At 44.6% G+C, this 20,290-nt stretch overlaps 1 protein-coding gene across 1 annotated transcript in view; it reads left to right on the top strand.

Annotated features, from left to right (window-relative positions):
* CAPN13 (calpain 13) overlaps positions 1–14,559 on the top strand; it is a 45,962-nt gene extending 31,403 nt beyond the window's left edge. Inside the window, exons 14-22 of the mRNA XM_086745963.1 lie at positions 100–162; positions 1,186–1,243; positions 2,279–2,346; positions 4,020–4,088; positions 5,280–5,362; positions 8,257–8,399; positions 11,308–11,363; positions 12,432–12,484; positions 14,430–14,559. Of these exons, the coding sequence (XP_086602089.1) occupies positions 100–162; positions 1,186–1,243; positions 2,279–2,346; positions 4,020–4,088; positions 5,280–5,362; positions 8,257–8,399; positions 11,308–11,363; positions 12,432–12,458 (567 nt within the window). The 3' untranslated portion in view covers positions 12,459–12,484; positions 14,430–14,559. The remainder of the gene's footprint in view (positions 1–99; positions 163–1,185; positions 1,244–2,278; positions 2,347–4,019; positions 4,089–5,279; positions 5,363–8,256; positions 8,400–11,307; positions 11,364–12,431; positions 12,485–14,429) is intronic.
* The last annotated feature ends 5,731 nt before the right edge of the window (positions 14,560–20,290 follow it).

Below are 20,290 nucleotides of genomic sequence, written 5' to 3'. Positions count from 1 at the left end.
TACTGTACATTTCCTGCCCTCTCTAAAGTGCTGTTTAGATCTGCAGACTTGTTGTTTTGTAACTGAATTATTTGTGTGCATACTTTGTCTTTGATCCAGGATGTACCAAGACAGAACCAGGACAGCTCCTATAAGGCTATCTTCCTAAGATACGCTAAGCAGGTATCCTATCTAAAATATCTTGCTGAAAAATAAATAAAAAAGACATGTGGAATTGCAAAAAGAAAAACTAATCTCCAATGTTGATACTAATCCATTTAGAAAAATATTTTTTTTAATGTAGCTCCATCCTCAAGTGGATACCCTGAAAAACCCCCAGAAAAATGGGACATTCGGCTGGGATAGATTAGCTAGCCCCATGTATCAGAGGAGGATCGGAGACTTGTGGTTGTGCTGGTGGTGGGCTTGCATCTGTACTTTTTTTTTCTTTTTTTTTGCTTTAGTTTGTTTATTTACTGAAAGTAATTAGAAAGCCTTGGGTATTATCCCCTCTCGTTGGCATAATTTTCCATTTGCCTTCATGGCGTTTGGAAACCAGACATCAGTCAGCATTTGAGTAATTGATTCCTGCTCTTTCAGAGCCAGACTGTATGTGTTCACAGGAGATGGTTTTAATGGTTTAATAAACTGTTATAAAGAACTCCTCAACTTAGTCAAGAGGAAAAAAAATCACTGCCAGAAGTCTTTGCACAATGGACCTCTTGCAGTTAATAGTTATATCAATGCATGAAGGTGAAAATGAACACAGGCTGCCACGCTGAATGCCCTGGAGGTGTCTTGGGAGGGAGGCAGTCAAGTTCACTGGTGGGTTGGGCGACTCAGAGGGAAGCAGGTAACAGCGCCCATGTTCCCAGCCCACTCACCCAGCTGCCTGCTGTGCCTGCCCATTGGCAACTCCCCAGCTAGGGGCTGGTGATGTCAACAGGTGTCCCTGTCACTGCTGGAAATACTCCACCGTGATGGGGAGTGCCTGTGACTCCCATGCAGACTCTTCTGGAGAAGAACAAGAGTGACCCAGCAGCGTGGAGGGCTTTGTTATGCTCCCGTGTGGGTGCTGCTGCTCCTCTGATATAAGCAGGGGTCCTTCTTGGTTGCCACAGTGTATGACTAAAGAATTCTGGGGCAAAAGTGACACAGGAGAAAACTATGCTCACAGAACTCTCTTTGCATTTTGTTCTTCACTAGAGCTCAGCTATTGATGCCTCGCAGCTACAACAACTTCTTAATGAAGTGATCCTGCAAGGTAAAGCTTTTACAACCCAGCTAATGTTGTTGATGCTTCCCTGTCCTTAGTCTACTGTAAATTAGACAGAAGATTTAGTGGTGTCCTGATGGTCCTCAAAAAAATCCTTAGTGTGGCTTACTGCAGTATTGGATCTTGAGGAACGAGAAGTGCCTCCACCACAGTTCCTTTGGAACAGTTTGGGTTTGCTTTGTTTTTTTCTTTTTTTTTTTAAATTGAAGCAATGTACACGTGAAGAAGGCAATGTAACCCCGAACAGCTGCTAATACACTCTTTAATGCATGGCTGTCAACAAAGCTGTGCATCTGTTTCACAGACAAATTTCACCTTCCCCTCCCAGTTCTGCTGTGGGACAGCCTCTGCTCTGCAGACCTGCCCTGTCCCATGCTGTCCTTCTCCTGGATATCCCTGCAGCCCCCACGAGCACCCCTTCCCCACCAATTGCAGCAGGAACTCTGTCCCTGGCTGGGCTGCACTGGTGAGTGCCCCAGGGAGCTGTGCCTTCCACCCTCCTCACAGTCACTCAGTTTCTCCCAGTTCATTGCTCTTCTGCAGAGGCCTCAAGGTGGCTTTCAGCATTTCCCAGCCTTCTTAACCTTCCTACCTTGACAATTGCGTGAGACAAGGGCACAGCTGAAGGCCTCAAACAAACTCAGTCTTGCACAAGGCTCAAAGTGCTCCTAGGACTCGCTAATTCAGCATAAATGGCCTTTCTTGTCCCTGTCATTTCCCTTATCCTTATTGCAAGAAAGAAGAGTTTCCATCAGGGCAGGTGGGTGGGCAGAGTCTAAGCAGAGCAGCTACCTGTGAGCCTAAACAGGGCACCTTTCCTTAGGGAAGGGAGCAGTAGAGTTGTCTGAAACACATCAGACTCCCTCAGTGGACCTCAGCCCGGTGTGTAGCCCTTGTTGCTCTTTGAGGCCCTCAGCCAGATCTGGGGCTTTTTAACTATGTGAGCTTTCAGCCTCGTGTCCCTGGTGCCTCTGTCACCCTCCTCGCTCTCGGTGATTCCTTCTGTTTTGTCAATCCTTGCAGACGAAATGACCAGCCGGGGAGGAAGATTCAGCTTTGATTCATGCAGAGGCATTTTAGCGCTGATGGATGTATCCTTTCAGCAGAAGCAATAAACTTCCCTGGTGCTGCCCACCATTGCCCTGAGTTATGGCTGAGCTGAGTGTCCCACTGTGAGAACCTGCAAGTAAATTAGCCACAGTCCTCAATAAATAACTGTCCCAGAGTCCATGCAGGGCTTTGCCGTGCATGCCCTGGCTGTCGTGTGTCTTCTGAAGGGTGAGGGTCAACCTTCTGCTACCAGCTGAACTCTTTGCTCTCTTTTTCACCTCTGCAGGGCCCAGGGCTTGGCTAAACTTCACCCCTGGGTGCAGGGTCCCAGATAGAGCCAAAGGTGAGGAGGCAGCACAGGGCTCGAGCATGGCTCAGCTCTCCATCACTGCTGCAACCATGCTGACCTTTGGCTACCTGCTAGCAGCATTAGCAAAGCTGGTGTAATGGGGAGAAGTACTGTCATCACCAAATTATAGGCACTTGCCTGACAGCCTGTTCATCCTTTCCGGTGTACTTTTCCTATTTAGATGGATCATGCAGTCCTTTTACTGTTAACAAGACGACACTGGAACTACATGGTTGGTCATTGTAGAACAAGGGGGCTCCTTGATGAAAACATAGTCTCTCCCATGTATTTTCTCCCCCTTGCTTGCTCACTTTCTCTTTTGTTCCATGCTTTGAAATAACTTTGAGTGAGACATTTTCAAACCTTCATAAACTGCCAGGGAAAGAATAGAAATGACCAGAAGTCTCTCTCTCTTTCCAGCTTTCTGCATCTAGGCAGTGAAAGAGACTTTTCCCCCTTTCCAAAGCCCCTCCTGGGCTAAGTGGGCACTGTGAATGCATGGCACGTGCAAAGAGCTGACAAAGCCACTGCTCTGCTTTAATTCAGGATGGATTTTTCATTCTCTGGACTGCATGCAACCCGTGTGCGGTGTGACCTATCCTGGCCTGCGAAGACAGGATCAACTTTTTTTAGTCAGATTCATGACAGTGGCACTTGTCTGCTTATATTTCACTGGTGCTGAGTTTTGCTTTCAGGGAGTTTTTTCACCGTTTTTTTTCACCGTTCCAGCTGCATTAGGTGAGGTGCTACGTGTCTGCCCGGGACTCCTAGACGGTGTACAGAGGGAAGCAGGTCCGCTGACATAGTCCTTCAAGCATCTGTGGGAGTTATCTGCTGACACCCATGGGCTCCTGCAGCTCATGGTAGGGAAGTGTTTTCTTGCTTGCAGCATACGCGTGGTTCAAAAGCTGCTGCTGCCTTCTGATGGCAGGCGTCAGGACTGGCTCCTCATGCTCTTGGCTCCTTTGGTGCCTGTTCCTCCAGGAGGATCCAGACGGAGCTGGACAATGTGCACAATGTGCACCCGTGGCCTGGAGCACAGGGTCATGTTCATCCAGAGGGGCCTCTCTGCTCAGTGGCGACATGTCAACTCTAGCGATCACTGCAGGTTCCCTTGTGGTTAAAGGCACCGATAAGTAGAAACCTTTTGTTGTTTGTGAGCATGGGTGTGAACAGCTGTACAATGTGCCGAAGAAGGTGTAAGCGTAACTGAAAGCAGAAAAGCTCTTGGCTTTCTCAACGTAAAGTAACAAACAGAAGAGACTGCATCTTATGTCTGTCTTTATGTGACAACAGCATCCTTGGGAATGAAGACAGCCAGGTTTTAGCTCTTATTAACTGTTCAATTCTTAACTAAATGCACAGCTCAACTCGAACGGACGTCTCACACTGCAGGAGTTCGGGAGCCTCTGGCGAAGTCTCACTAAGTACATGGTACACGCGGGCTGCTCTCTTTTCTCTGCTGAAACTGTACTCTTGGGCTTTTCATCAGAAGGGTGCAGGTGCTCTGTGATATCCAAGCAATGGGGGGAAAAACATTGCAGAGGTTGCTTCCTTAGTGGGTCAGACTTCCATCCTCTCATGCAAGGGTTGAGAGTTCAGAAAGCAGTAGTGTGTGTAAAGTGATGAGAAGCCAAAACTTTTCTGGAGCAGAGAATATTCAGGAAAAAAAGTTAGAAAAAGTAGGAAGGCCAATAAGGCTCAGAATTTGGTGGACATACCTGTTTATGTGCCACTACTGGCAATTTTAAAAAAAGCTTTCTAAGCTGAAACGAGTTCTTCAACAGAGTAATCTGAAAAATGTCACTTCCTCATTACTGCAGTTTGTAGTGGAAATGTGTAGGATATGGTGAAAGTTTATCTGGAAGAAATGTCTCTGCTCCAGGACAAGCATTAGATCTGGAAGCAGTGAGGACGGTAACTTGGTATTTAGGGTCCCACCTAAATTCAGGCAGCTTCTCTGTGTCAGGTCCTTCTCCCTCCAGTCTTGCTACAGAATGGGAACATTTCCTGAAGCCTTAAAGTTGGGTGAACTCTGATTTGTTTCACCCCTCTTAAGATGGTCCGAGGCCACCTAGGACATAGGGTGTCAGTTCCCCATCTAGCAATGGTGCTCTTCCCACTGGCAGCACCTCAAGTGTGGCTTGTGGGTTTTCAACAGTGTGTCAGGAAAGATGACCCCACACCATTCTGGGACTCGGGGGCTCTTGGCTTATTTCACTTGTTATAGACAATGTCTTTTTGTCAGTGGAAGTGTGAATATTCCCAGTGCTGCCTGCACACATAAAGCAGGGAGAGCGAGCAAAAAGGCTTCCACCCACCCAAAACCGTGGGATTGTTACCCACAGTAACGTAGTGTCTGAGCCTTCTGGAAATGGGTCTCCCTTGTCATGGTCACCCCATCTCATCTGTTGAACTTCTTTGCAACCTATTTATTAAGGAGGGAAAGCATCCTACATAATTAGATAGAATCATAGAATGATTAGAGTTGGAAGGGACCTTCAAAGGTCATCTAGTCCAACCCCCCCCTGCAAGGAGCAGGGACATCCGACTAGATCAGGTTGTAGTAGTAAATTTGGGGAATGCTGGTGCAGGCCTGAAATCTGCCTTTACACTGTTTTTTAGGATATCTTCAGCAAGGAAGACAGAAATCATTCTGGATTTCTTGATGTGTCTGAACTGAAGAGTGCGATACAGAGAGCAGGTATGTCCATAGGCACTGAGCGACTCCCTTTCTTGTTCCTGTGGCAGTGAAGGAAAGGATGAAAAAGAGGAGACAAAAAAAAGAGCATCAGGGAGAAAGTGGCTTGGATTGCACTGAGGTGCCAGTTAGATTAAAGCTCTGCTTAGGTGTCTGCATTGTTTTAGGGCATTGAGACAGAAAGCTTATTTCAGGGAGAAACCCTTTGCACTGCAGCTGAGGGGGAGCCAGCAGAGATGCAGAGAAGCACAGTGCTGGCCGGAGCATGCAGACTGGTTTATCCATAGTCCCTCTAGGTCATGGACAAAAGATCCAGGAGAGGAAAGGAGCAAGGAGGGAGCAGCCAATGCTTGCACTTACCCCAATTCCCGCCAATTCTCTCCAGAGGCAATGACAGTCTGTAAGGGAAAATCTCAGGGACAGACATTTATTTAGTTTGCACTGACCTCTGTTGGCTACACGAATGCTGAAGCTTGCAGTGAGTGCATGGAACTCCTTCACATGAGTGAAGCATTTTGGCTGAGTCATCCCTCCGGAGATTTTGTGCATGAAATACCGCATTGAGATAGCAATCCTCTCATAATCATGCAGTAGGGAAGCTCCCATTTGGCTACCTGGTGTTGTGGTGTTGTCCCCAGGAGAAACCTGGTGTAGAAGTGCTATCTGTGGAAGCCATCAGCTCAGGGGATATATGTGTCGGGTTTTTTTTGTTGTGGAGAGGTGAGCAGAGCATTAGCATCTGCCTGAGGAGCACAGCACTAATGTGCCAAATGTCAAAGGAGAAGCTGCCAGGTCCATTCTGTAAGAAAGGTGCTAAAGTGTAAAACTGGGAGGAAAATTGGATATTGAGAAGTTCTGGCAGCCAAAACAGTGCAGCTATTTGAGGGGATAAAAAGGCACTATTAAATGGCAAATTCAATACAAGTTAGGCTATAAGCAGTTCTGAGTGAGGAGAAAAAAAAAAAAAGATTATAAGTTGTCCTTGCCTTCTGAGCCAGACAGCTGCATAAGAAACTGGCTTTGCATTAGGATGATCCCTGTCCTGGCCTTTAAGCAGAAAGAAGTGGACAGCTTGAGAAAGAGTTTAGGAGGTTGATGCTACCTCTGGGACTGGCACTAACATATCTAAATGCACCTCCCAGCCAGCTGTTCCTTAAAGTGTTCAGTGCTTTCCCCAGCAAAACACTGGAGTATGGGCTTAATTTTCACAGTTGCCCTGATGCTTCAAAGCATAATAATGATGGGTCAAATTTTCTGCCAGAGTAAAGCAGGCGAGCTGCATTAACAACAGTGCTGCCCTGAAGGGTGGGAGCCTAGGGTATATACGAACTCCTCACTGGCAATATTAAATACATCAAAGTAATTTTTTTTTTTAAAAAGGAAATATAAAGTCTGTGTTTTAAAGCTTGACTAAAACCAGAGCGAGGAATCCAGCAGATTAAAGGTGTGGGGAGTAACCTTACAAATAAGCAACAGCAGGTAACGGAAACATCTTGGGAACAGAGAGGACTGACACTTCAGTCTTGTCGATGAGGTTAATTGAAAGATGTTGCCAGGTGAGCAGATTTCAGAGCTGACCATGCCAAATTGTTGGTGTTTTACTAGTGTAATCGTGTCAATTATAGCATCTCGTTAGCAGCACTGCAATGCTTGCTGGAATCTGCTCTCCAGAGAGAGCTTGATTGAATTCCCACTGCCTTCAAAGGGTTAAAAACAAGATAGGATTCATTGCTCACTACTACAGTTGTTATTGGCAGTGGTTTAAAACCAGAACCAAAGGAGAAATTTCGTTAATTAGAGTGTTTTAATTACTGTTTCTCCTGGGGAAAAAAATTAGAATTGAGTTTGTCTTAATTTGAAATGTATCTTAAACCCAAATGTATTTCCATTATTTAAATATTCAGCATTGTCTGCCTGCTTCCTGCTGGAGACCTCCTCCAACTTGGCTCATGCAACCAGAGTTTGTTGACATACTAACCCACTTTCATTGGCTGTATCCCCCCTATGCAGGTGTAGAGAAATAATTTCCTTCTTTTCTGCTTATTCAACTAATTTGGCTCCATAATTAGTAAATTTAAACCTGAAAAGTTTAGAGCTGGTTGAAAAAGCAGGAAAGCTACTTCCCTTCCAGCTGAGCCACTAAAACCTAGGAGTGAGCAAATGAGACTTTTCTGAAGTCTCAGAGAATGCATTGAACTGAAGCTATCAGTCTAGCACTCTGCAGAAAAAAATCTCTTTTGTTTAGCAAATCAGCTTTTAGTGCAAAATATATTTAAATCATTTCCCTTATGTAGCCAGCACATTTAGGGTAGTTTTATTTAACTAATAAAAGAATCATTCTAAAAGGCAATTTTTGTTCATTCAATTGAATACCAATTTCCATCCAAAGAGACTGTGACACAAATACTGAATAATCAGCTAATAAAAAAGAAATGCACCCTTCACCATTTTCTAATAGAAGAGAAAATGTAAAAATTAAGAATCCTAGGCAGGCTGTACTGCATAATAGCATAAGCATGTGGTATCTCCCTGTTTAGCAGAAAGTGACAGTAGTATTGTAAAAAAGAAAAAATATTATAAGCTCAGACTTTAACAGTTATGAGCCAAAGAAAATCACCCTTTCTTATAGAAAATAAAAGTTAAAAAGGCAAAGCCAGATTATTTAGCTCAATGTTTCCTGCTTGCTGACCTAAGCCACCATTTGAGTAAGTGACCAGAAGGATTTTGATTTGCCATCACCCTACCCCAACTCCTATGCACAAAGCTGGGGAAAGGCAAGCTGCTGTCCAGAGATGCAGAGAACTGGCGTGACAAGGTGAGGGGCTGAGGGAGGGCCCCAGCTTCTTTGCAGGGTGCACAAGGCCATCAGAGCTGGTCCATCATCCCACAGTGTGTCCCCAGTGCTGTCATTCCTCTTCCTTATGCAGGTCTGGCCGCTAATGAGCAGCTCCAGAGCCTGATGGTTTTGCGGTATGGCGATGCTTCCAGGAGAATTGGCTTCTCTGACTTCGTGTCCTGCATGCTGCGCCTTGAAACCATGACCCGTGAGTCTTGGTGCTGGGGCCTGGAGTTTGGCAGGGGACGTGGCAGCAGGGGAGCTTGCAAAGCCAGACTGAGGGCAGCAGCAGGAGGCAAGGGACACGCTGCTAGACATAGTAATATATGTCTAACAGCATAGCTTGGAAAGAACAAACCTGCCCAAAGCCCAGGCATGGTCCAGGCTTCGCTTTGGGCAGCCTGTTCACCAAAAGCCAGATTTGCCTCCTGCCCAGAGGAGCAACTGGCTGGTAGAGAGTGGTTTAGTGCTGAGAGAAAGCAGCAGCTGGAAATACAGTGATGCCCTCACTGAAAGGAGCCAGAAGGAAGGTCAGCCCCCAGTTTCTCCTCAGAGCACCTGTGTGCTGCAGTGGCACTGTGCTTGCGCTGTATTTTTCCCTGCTGAGGAGCGATGGTAATGTATACTCAGAGCTTCTTCAGCTGCCAGTTCTTTTTTGCTGTGTGAATTTAGCCTGGCCTCTGCAAGTTTGTTCTTAGAGTCCCTATGCACTCATTTTCTGAAAACAAGATGTGTGCTGGTGCCCTTCCACACAAGCTTCAGCATCCTGGTCTGCAGCTGGGCTTCCTCCAGGGTGGTGTGGAGCATTGCTGGTACCACTGAGGGGAAGGCTTTCTCTTCTGGATAAAAGTCAGAGAAGTCTGAATCACAGCAAGGGAGGTGCCTTTTTTTTTTTTTTTCTTTTCTTTTTTTTTTTTTTTTTTTTTTTTTAACTGGAGAGATGTTCTTTCCATCAGCTTCAGTAAAGTTCTCTGGTTTTTTTTTGTAAGGAGAAGATCTGAGATCTTTCTCAGTGGATAAACAAACCCCTGCCTTGTATTGCATCCAGCTATTGTCTGGCAGTTGCAAGGAGGAAGAGTCTGTAAACAAGCCTTTGCCTGGAAGTAAATTGAATTCTGTTTTACAAAAGCATAATTTTTACTACTCTAATAATAATCATTTTGACTGGAAATACTGGTAGTTAAACAAACCCAGCAATTGTGATCCATGTGCTAGAACATTGCTACAGCAATTTAGTTCATCTTTGGAATGAGTTGGGTTTCAACAGCGCATGGAAATGAGTGTTCATTTTTTTCCGATGCGTTTTTACCACTGATGTTTTATGGGCCAGCAGTGGTCAGTGGATCTACCCGGATGACACTGCCTAAAATCCCATTTCAAGGGAGTACAGCAGAAGCAGCTCAGAAAGTCAGAGTGTGTCCTGATTTTAATGCTTTCATTAAAAAATAGATAACTTGTAAACACCCATTTTTTTTGTGACTATACATGTCACTTGCAGTAGATGAAAGTTCTTATGCATAAACTAGTACCATGGCTTTGTTTTTTTCATCTTAAAAAAGATTCTCTTACATTTTAAGTGCTAGTGTAAAGATAACTCCTTTACATCCATGTGCAAAGGAACCTCTAAAAATGTCATTGCTGTCCATAATGAGTACCTTAAAATGCTCTCAACTCTTTCAGTTATCACTTCACAGAAGGCTTGATGTGGAACACATTTCTCAAACTTTTCAGATCATTGTGAATAAGATTGTTAGAGGAGAGGATAAGGGTGCCAAGTGGGAATAAAAGGCAGTCCACCTTTATATGATAATGTGAATGCAGCAGGGAAGATAAAATCTGTCCCATTAAATCATTACTCATCCTTTCAAGATAGCCAGAGATGAGACCCGAACTAAAAGCAGCAGCTTCTTTGCAAACTCTATTTAACTGAAGTTAATGAAGCAGTAGAGGGGTGCTTACCTCTACCCAGAGGAGGTAACTTCAGCACTGCCACTTGTTCCTAAAAATTTGTTCTTGCAATACAACTTTGTCAAGGGACTGGGCACAATGGAGATTTCCTTGTTCTATGGCTCTCTTCAGAGCAGTATAGGCTGGATGTTCTTTGTTGTGTTAGATTTCCTCTGAAATCTAACACAATAAATTTCCTCTCTGCTCTGGACCATGTAAGTAGTTCTCCTTGCCTCTTAAGGGGCAGATGAGCAACGAGTCCTTGTGCCCTGTTCCTACACTCTCCCAGCAGCCTTGCACTTTTGTCTAAAGCCAGGCAGGTTTCAAAACATTCATGATCTTACAATGTGTTTTCCATTCAGTGTGGGAAACAGGCTCCTGGAGAAATGTGTCCTTCAGGGATAGACAGACTTAAATTTGTTTCAACTTTTTATTACTGTTTATAACAGCACATTTCTAGGAGAAAAGTAATTTCAAAATAAATAAAAAGAACTCAAAATACTATGTTTTGGCTTTATCTAAACACTTGGGTTTGAACATTTCTCCTAGACAAACTGTAATATAAATATGCACATAGAATATCAATATTTGAATGGATTTAAATTTTCTGATGGCAAAGTGTTCTGCCAGGAAACTTTCAGCAATGTTAATTTCAAACTGTAGCTGAATAACAGCAGCATCTGCATTTATATCCCCTGGAAAAAGCTTGCAAGGCATACTAATGACTTCAAGAGAATCACTTTCTTTAGGGCAGGCTGTGATCAGTCACTGCCAGCGAGGATGGAAAAGGACCAAGAGAAAGTTTCCCTATGGGAAGATGTATTTCATTAGTTCATCGTTCTCCTGTCAGTCTTCAGGCAGGAGGTACAATTGAAACAAATTGTGAGAGATGAAAGCAGTCACGTTGAGCACTCCCCATCCCTACGCTTTTGCCAAATTCTGGCCCTGCAATTGAGGTGCTCTCCCAGGCTGTGAGCCAAGGCCCAAGGCAGAAGGGGTACCCAGCAGACAAATGAGATGTGGCCTGGCAGGGCAGTGTATGTGGACACCCAAGCCAGGCAGAGCATCCCAGCACAGGAATTGCAGCTCTGCTCCTCAGCTGCCACAACCTTATGTCTGTATTGTGTTCTTGCTTCATCCTCATAAGATTGTCTTTGTTCTACCCCTAGATGCATTTCAAAACTTAGCAGAGGGTGGATCACAAATTTTGTTGACAGCAATGGAGGTAAGAATAACCCTTGCTTCTCTTCTCTCCACGTCCAAAGTGGGACCACTGAGCATGTTAGCAGGAGGGTGAAGTTAGAGATGATGTGTGATGTATGTTGCTAGAGGTTTTGCCTCTGACACCAACAGCGGCGAGGGTTTCACCTGGCTGGATGTGCGTAATGGGTGGGAGTTATTTCCCTGGGGTTCCCTGGCCCCAGTCACGCAGCCTTGCTGGGGTGAGCACAGCTCTGTGGTGACTATCCGCGTCCAGAGCACAGAGTCTTCCCTCACTAATGCTACCCTGTCATTGCTGGAAACATTGCTCAAAGTGACTTTAAGGAAGTGACCAAAAAAAAAAAAAAATCCATGTCCTCTTTTCTTACTGCCCCATCTGTTAATTTTGAATTGTGAAACATCTTGGTTTTAAGAAAGAAATAGCAGACAAATGCTTGCTGCTGCTGTTTGTCTTAAAAGCACAGCCTGAAGGATAGCTAGCTGAATGGGGATACATCAGACTTTTTATCAGCTAGTTTGAAGCAAAAATCCTGCTGTGCTCCGTAGTGATATGCCTGAGTGCTGCATTTTATCAGTCTGGGGACTATTACTTGACAGCACAATGTTTAAAAACATTTTTTTTTAAAACACCTTTTACAATCTTGCTGCCTCCTGTTTACACTCTGTGGTTAGTTCAGTGGCTCATAGTTCATTAAATCTTTTGTTGCACCAAGAGCTGAGCAGAGTTTACAAGCAGAGGCCCTGAATCTGTTTTACGGGGTAGTCTGTGGGATAACCGCATTCCCAGAGCCTGCCATCCCTTTCGCTCACAGTTGTGCAAGTGCCATCCTTTCCCAGCAATTGCCTCTGCTGCGGCTGCTGCAGTAATTTATCATGGAAAGCAACACATGGAAAGTGTTTGTAGGTCTGAATTGTAATAAGGGAAAAATGTAATTCCAAACCCCCTAAACTATCCTGTGCAGGACAAGAGGACTGTAGTCACTGGGTCACAGCCTGAAGGTACCGAGACACGTGTCTGAAGACTTAGTGTAATATCACTATCTAAATGCACCTTTTCTTCTCCTTTTTCTAGTGGCTGACTCTTGTCATGTACACCTAAAGAGATGTCAGAGCTCAATGTGGCTGGTAAGAAATCTTCTTAGTGCTATACATGCTGAGAAGAAAGGGGTGGGTGCCCTTGCAGTGGCAACAGTGAACCTAAGTGGCAGCCTTACAGAAAGCTCACTCTGGGGTTATGGAGGGTTTTGAGAGAAAAAGAAAAGATGAGAGCTGCAATGTAAGTGGGTCTGGAGAGGGGCTGCAAAGGGAATTGGATTTTGGGCTATTTTTTTCTGGGGAATTACTAATGGTCTTATCAGTTGCTCAGAGCACCAGTGGCTCAGTTAGCCACTGACCCCTGTTCCCACCTGAGGTAGTACATTTTCGATAGATCAACTAGCAAAACTTCTTTTTTTTCGTCTTCTCCTAAAGGATGCAATTACTCCTGCGTGTCCTACATAGCTGCAGCAAGTGTAAAGCCAAGTAGAGGGTGGAGATATGAGGTTACTTAGATTCCTTGGTCAGTCTGATTTCACATTTTTAACTGAATTATGTAATTTAGTTTATCTTTGAACAACAGTCCCTACCTTTTTCTTCATTTGATGTTTGCCCCCTTCATGTCAGGCCTGGAGACAGCCTTTTTTTCCCTGAAGTTTGCCTGAACTTTCCAGCTTTTCTATGTGGACTCTGCCTTTACTGACAAGATTTGACCTGTTTATACATCCGTAAACCATCTCGGCCATCGTGCTTCTATTAACCCACTGGGACACAGCTGTTCGCAGTTGCAATGGGTAAAACATTGGTGCTGGTCCCAGACAGTTAGCATTGCAGAGAAAACAGGGAGGAAACCCAATCCTTAGAGAAAAGGTACAGTGGAGAGCCAGCAGTCTCTTCCATTGTGTTGTGGGTGACCCCAGGGACTCATGGAGCACCCTTGGGCAAAGTCACACACTTTCCTCATAAACCCAGTTCAAAAATGGACTAAAAAAAAAAACAAACCCAACCAAAAAAAAAAACCCCAGGACCTTTGTTGAAATCCAGGGACTACATCCAGATGAGCCTTCCTATAGATAAGAATTGCAATAATAAATAATATATGAACAGCATCTCTGGTATCTCACATCCTGTTTCTGAAGGCAGGTGACATCAAATGCCGGCTTTGGTGAGAAATTGGAAGGGGAAATGTATAATCAAGGTGTAAATTACACTCCCCCAGGGAGAAAGCATGTGAGTTTCAGACCAAGGCAGGGACAGCTCTGTGTCTTTCACCCTTGGCTACAGGACAGCATGTGTGCCCAGCTGCTCCTCTGTCGTGGCTGCTAAGCTGCATCCAGTGTGTTCATCTGCAGCAGGAGCTGGGCTTCACCACTCAACAGTGTGATATCTTCACCTCTCTAAGCGCTGTTTGCACATGTTTTTGGTTTGGTTTTTTTTTTTGTTTGTTTGAAAATCTGCCCTTTGCATTCAGAGGGCTTTGGATAGTGCACCTTCTCTTTGTCATAGCAAAGCCGTATTTTGATGTGTCAATGTGTAGCAATAGGTTATTCACAAACACAGCACCCACCCCTTGCACCACAGTGTATCATGAGGTAAATAGGAGACTAGAAGGACCTCACTTTTGGGGGATGAATTTGCTTAAATTATTGCTTGCAAATGATATTCATAGTCTATTTAGTCGTCTTTTTTTCCTTTCATGAATGATTCATAAACTGATCAAACTTCTGCAAATGTATCATTAATCATAATTTTCACTTACCAGTTTTGAATGAAATGCCTGTAGGGTGTTCATAAGCAGTTCACTTGAGCAATTCAGCAGCCATTTGCAACTGGAGACTGGGCAGTCACAGCACGGGCCCCTCAGAGGACTGAAACTCTTTAAACTAGAGCCTAACAAACCATGAGTGATGTGAGAAAATACACTTGGTGTTTGTTGGAAAAAAAATCTATTGAAAAAAGTATTCTCATTAGTGATTTCTAAAGACTGGCCTCCAGCTGTCTGTGTTTTGAATGAGTCTCTTTACTTCTGTTTTAGGTGGCTTTTCTGCTTCCCAGTATGACACAGCCCAAGGCCATCCCATACAAGAGCCATCCATGGGACTCTTGCAAAACCAAACACTGTGAAGGAGTGAAGCTGGGTTTCTTACAAACATTTGCTTACACTTGATAGTACTCAGATGTCTGGATAGAGAATCCTTTTCAGGCAAACTGGAGTTGCTTTGGAGAGAGAAGAGTAGGTAATGAGAGAGATCCATGGGCAAGCTGGAAGTGCCAAGTATAATCGCCTCTTGTCTCCAGGTAAATAGTACAGCTCGTTCTCCTGGTTAATGCACAGAAGTCAGGAACAGCTCTGTTACCTTCATTGCCAGTAAGAACAGAATCAGGCCCTTTACATGGAAGGAGTCACTTAGAAACAATTAAGACACAGTTTTGTTTGAACTATTTCTTAGTTTGCTTGTGTACCATTCCTAAATGCGAGAAAAATGATAAGGAAATGAATCTTAATTCATTAATAACACCAGAAGCTTTGCAATTTTTTTTTTTACTTTATTAATAAAAAAATAAATAAGAAAGCTTTATGTATATTTGAGTTTGTCAACTGTAGGGATTCCATTCCATTTTATTTACTACAGCAATGAAGAAGCATATTAGAGTCGTAGAACAGCTTGTTAGGACTTTTTTTTCTGATTTCCAGCATCTGTATCAGGACTGTCTGGGAAGAGACTAATTTATCTGAACTGCATTCTCTTTCTCTGTCCTGATGTCTTTAAAAAATACAGCTTCTTTAGATATAATTCCTCTCAAAAATTTAACTTAAATCTGCTAAATAACTGTAACCTTTCTGTAGCCCACACACAAACTCTGCTTTCATACTTTTTCATCATGGTGGTAAAAGCAAAGCTAGTTATCTATTCTACTCAACTATTAAAAAACAAAGTCTCTGAAGACTCTATTTGTGAAAAATGCCAACAAGAAGGATGCAAATGTCGATGGATGAAAGCAATTCAGGGTTGCCATGGCAATATTATTCACACCGTGCCTCACCCAGACCTTCCATGCAAGTTTCCACCATATGCAAGCAACAGATTTACTCATTTGGCAACAAGATGTTACAGACTGGAGCAACAAATACGTCACAAGGTAAAGAAGGGACCCATGTCTTTATTTTCATGAGGTCAGTCTGCGGCAGTGTCTTGTTCTGCAGTATGGAGAGCATTACTCATCTTGGTAGGTCTTATGCAACCGAGGCCACTGAACCCACTCTTTCACTGAAAATGTGGGGAAAGGGAAATCAGTAAAATTAGACTATTCCAATATTTTCCAGTTATTTTTAAACAAACAGATTCCTTCTCCAAAGTGTGACTGACACACCTCACCTGAAATCATTAATCATTAATTAAGCTTTCAGAAAAGAAAACCCGAAGTTGGCAAAGAGAGATGATAAATAAAAAAGGTGGCCATGGAAAAATAAATATACTTTGCTAAAAAGGTGCATTAGTAGATCAATTTCAGAGAAGTATGCTTGTTTAGTTTAGCCTAGGAATTCAAAAAAGGTAAGTAGAAATCTGGAAGTACTTCTGTATGATGTCCATCACGCAGTTCAGGGATGCTCAAGCTGGCTCAGACCTGCTGGGAACAAGCTATTTGTAGTTACACAAAAGTCTCTCATGGTGAAATTATGGAATTCTGTTCAAGTCAATAGGTTTAAATACATTCTTGTTGTGTGAAAGTCCCGTCTATAGAAATACCAAGCTGTTAAGATCAGTGCATTAAGATAAGTCTTAAAAATCTTAATTTGCAGACAATGTATTAAATTACCTTTTGTTATGATACATAATTGCCTTTCTGTGGAAGGCAATTCTGTTTGTCGTGAGACAAAGATCCTTGTCTCTAATAACTTAGTCTGGCCACAGACTGAAATATTTCTTCTTCATAAGAAAGCTAGCAGCAGACACCCGACATGCCAGGTGAGATGTAAGGTTGTCTCCCTGTGGACAGATGCTGAGGATGCCGGCTCTTCTCACGCAGGGGGTGTGTGTATGCCTGTGCCTAGAGCCCCTGCAGCCAGTCACAGCTGCAAACACTGCTGACTGGAGCCCACCTCCACCACGCCAACCCTTCACTCTGGTGCGTGTGGTCTGTGCGCAACAGTGGTCTCAGGGACGAACCTACAGCCCCTTCGGATTTGCAGGCCAGTGCCTGCATGCTGATCCTGTGCTGGGGCAGAAAGTAATAACTCACTGCTGTCAAGCTGAGCTTGGCTGCCTGTCTGTAGCCTTGGAAGAATTGGTATTCCACTTGATTTATACTTCCAACCAAGCTAATTAAGCAGCAATTCAGGAGGAATCCATCATTGTGACAGACTTGTTGATTAACCATCCCACAAGCAAAGTCAAGGGTGTTTAGTAACCTGAAAAAAAAAAAATCGGGTCAATAGGGAGAAAAACAATGATTTGGCCATAGTATAGCAGTGACTATTATTTCCAAAAGCAACAAGAAGCTTAATACGTTTCATGAACGCAGGGGCCAACATTCAAAACAAAGGCAGCTCAGGTCAGTGGGTGTGAGATAAAGAGGGAAAACTACATCTCAGCTTTGTGTGATGAAGCTGTGAAGGCCACCTTTATGAGAATGGTGCCCTTATTAATATCTTCTGTGCACCTTCATCTGTATTTGCCAGCTCTGAAATGTTAGTGCAATCCCCCTGAGGTTTCTGGCATTTGTGAGAGCTCTGAGATCCATGCAATTATGATAATATCGTCTCTAATTTTTTTGATGAAAATCAGTTTCTAGTCCTCAGGGACACAAGTCTGAAAAACCCTAGGAGGATCTGCTATTAGAAGTTGAAGAGAAGGACCTCAAACAAATGCTTTATTTTTAAATCTTCATGATGCTAAAACCCTCAAGAGGGTAAGAAGCGGGCGATGTGAAGAAGCAGAAGCTGAAGCAGATGAGATTAGCGATGCTGAACTCCCTGGCACTGAAGACAGGATAAAGAGCTGATGAAATTAGGTAGGATCTGAGACAACCATTAGCATTAGAAGGACTTTGGTGTAGAAGTAGTGACAGCTGACCCTGCAAGCATAATCTCTGAATGTAGATCTTGAAGCCCTGCTGTTAACTGCCCTTCTGCTGGGACTCAGAGGCCCCATGTCTGGTGTCTGCCTGGCAGAGGCTGTGGCTAAGTCGTCTCAGGATGGGTGGAGGAGGAAGCTCTGACACATCTTGCCTACGGGGCCCAATCCTGCAGATGTTACCAGAGCATACAGCATGGATTAAGGTTTTCCCAGAAGTCTTAGAGGCTGTGTTTTTGGTGGCCATGTCTCGGTGAACTTGTCCTGCTGTTGTGGTATGGGAGACTGGGAGTGTCCATGGCCAGTTTTGGACTAACTAAACCTACCTTTACGCCTTTGGCTGTGCCTTTTACAGAGAAACTGTTGCAATTTATACAGAATAATTAAAGCACTTTTCAAAGGGGAAAAAAAAAAGGAAAGGAAAAAAAAACAGGGGGCACATTATTGCATAATCTTATGCATGGCTGAAGGGAGGTAAGGCTGGGTTTGACTCTGGCTGTGAGCAGCCTGTCAACCCATGCAGTTCATGGCATGCACTAATGATGTTTTGGTTTTTTTTTCTTAATGTCATGCAGTTCTTGAAGCAGGGACCAACCATGCCGTGCTACAGCAAATGCTCTGATGATGGGCTGCAGTCACAGGCACCTCTCAGGCAAGGGTGCAACTGGTATTCCCATATGCAGCGTGGAGGGATATCTGCAAGCCTGGGAATGCTCAGCTCTTGCTGCTGCCCTCAGTGGGATGGTGACCCTTTCTCAAAAGAGGTATCTGTCTTTATCCCAGTAACCAAAACTCGGGGAGGCAGATGGAAAACTTGTTGAGACTGACCTCCTCCTGTGTTTCAGTAGCTCAGCAGGAGCCCAGGCAAATGTTTGGACCATTTTTCTGATAGGGGGTGACAGCTGTATTTGACGTTACTGTGCTTAGCATTAACTCTTGTCTTTAGGATCTCTTTGCTGCAGGGCTGCAGCTGAAACGTGTTGCTTTTATGTGGCAATTCCTTACCCAAAATACCTTATCCTGCAAATCCTGGCTTCTTGCATTGGGTCCTGTCCTGCGATAGCTGCACCTTTTCAGCCCTGGTGCGTGGGATGCCCAAGCAGATCAAGAGGTCACCACCCTTTTCAGACCAGGTTTCCCAATGCTCTCCACCAAGCTGGCTGGCGCTGCCCTGCATTCCTGCCGCCAGCTGTGCCACCAGCTGTGCCTGGGCCAGGTGTCCCGTGTCCCCAGCCCACTGTGGCACCAGGGTCCATTTCTGCTGCATGGCAGTGACATCTAGAGGCTCCCCGGCCCAGGCTCATGTCTCTCACTGCTCACATACTGCTGGCAGCACTTGGCAGGCAGAAACCCAGAAACCTGCTCCTCGTGAAGCCCCTGGGAAGCCCATTCACACACTAAGTGTGAAGTACTTGCAGTACTTAAATCCAAGCTCTTTCCCTCTCCCTCCTTCCCTAAACCATCATGGGAAGGATCTTTGTTGTAGCACCTTGAAGAAATTTTATATTGCTTCTGGGCTTCCAAAGATTTGGGGGAGCCAGCCCATGTCCTTTCCCCCAGAGACAAACTGGTCCACATGAGACTGGTGCTCATTAAACAATACAACTTTCCACTCAAGGAAGTATTTTTTTCTTTATATGCTGTACTTTAGATTCAGTGCCATCCGGTGTCAAATATAAAGCTGCCACAGAAACACCTCTGTAGTGAGGCTGGCAGTGCAAGATGAAAAATTGTTGTGCAAATAGTCGCATGTATTCAAAAGCAATGCATTCAAGAAAGGGGAGTAAATATGTCATCTCCATAGGCTGAATTGTTCAACTAGTTGACGAATGTATCTCCTAAGCATTCCCTAAGTTTGAGCTGAAATGCCTGTTGTGGAGAGAGATTGCCCATATGAGGGGTACTTGGTATTCAACTGACTATGTATCAACGAGGGTGGTATCACATAGGCATTGCGAGTCAGCAGAGCAGATTGCAAATGATCTTCTAGCCTGAAATCAGGGAATGAGCAGCCAAGTGGGGTAGAGCTCTCCCACAATAGAAAAATCCGTGGGAAGATTGTGGTGAAAGTGGGAGGAATGGCTCTTGCCCATCCTGTGAGCTACCTCACACTTAGAAACATTCAAGAGGAAGGTTAGGTCAGGCCTTCCCTGAGATAAATCATCTCTGGATGATCATCTGGGAAATCTCGAGACAATGAAAGTAGCCAGAGAGTCAGCAAGGTGAGGCAGGAGGAGCACTGAGGCACTGCGATGAAGACTACTGCCACCTCCATCCTCTTGCAATGCGTAATCCCTCAGAGTGCCTGGGAGAGGCTGAACATATCTCAGTGACTGTTAGAGCTGAGCTTAGGGGCTCTCAAGCCAAGTTCACCTAATGAATGTGCACCAAAGTGAAAACACCTGCCCTGACAAAGCACTAAAGCATCCCAACCTGCTTCCCTTATTTAGCAGCATTCTCACGGGATGAGGAGAAGGATGAGCCCCCATAAAAGTGGCTTTGGAGAAGATGAGGGCAAGGGAGAACAGAAAGCTTGTCCCTATATCATGCCACCACCCCCTCCTTCAGTGCCCTCTATGCTTTCTATAGACATGGAGGTGTAAGTGTTTGTTACCATCTTCAGGGCTGTGAGATGGTTCCTCCCACGATTGCTAAATCCACATCCAGACTGAAGCAGATGCTGTAAGTGGGGTGAGAGGAACAAGACCTCCACCTGCCTCACAGCCTTTTGGGGATGGCAGGCAGCTGCCTGCTGCCTTACGACCATGCCAGAGGCATGGCAGGCCGCCCTCCGGTGTGTGGGGGTGGATGGCAGCTTCTC

The sequence above is a fragment of the Chlamydotis macqueenii genome, chromosome 3, assembly GCF_036417535.1.
Source record: "Chlamydotis macqueenii isolate bChlMac1 chromosome 3, bChlMac1.mat, whole genome shotgun sequence".
Lineage (NCBI taxonomy): Eukaryota > Metazoa > Chordata > Aves > Otidiformes > Otididae > Chlamydotis > Chlamydotis macqueenii.
The sequence above is the reverse complement of the archived record's forward strand: the minus strand, read 5'-3'. Positions and strand labels throughout refer to the sequence as shown.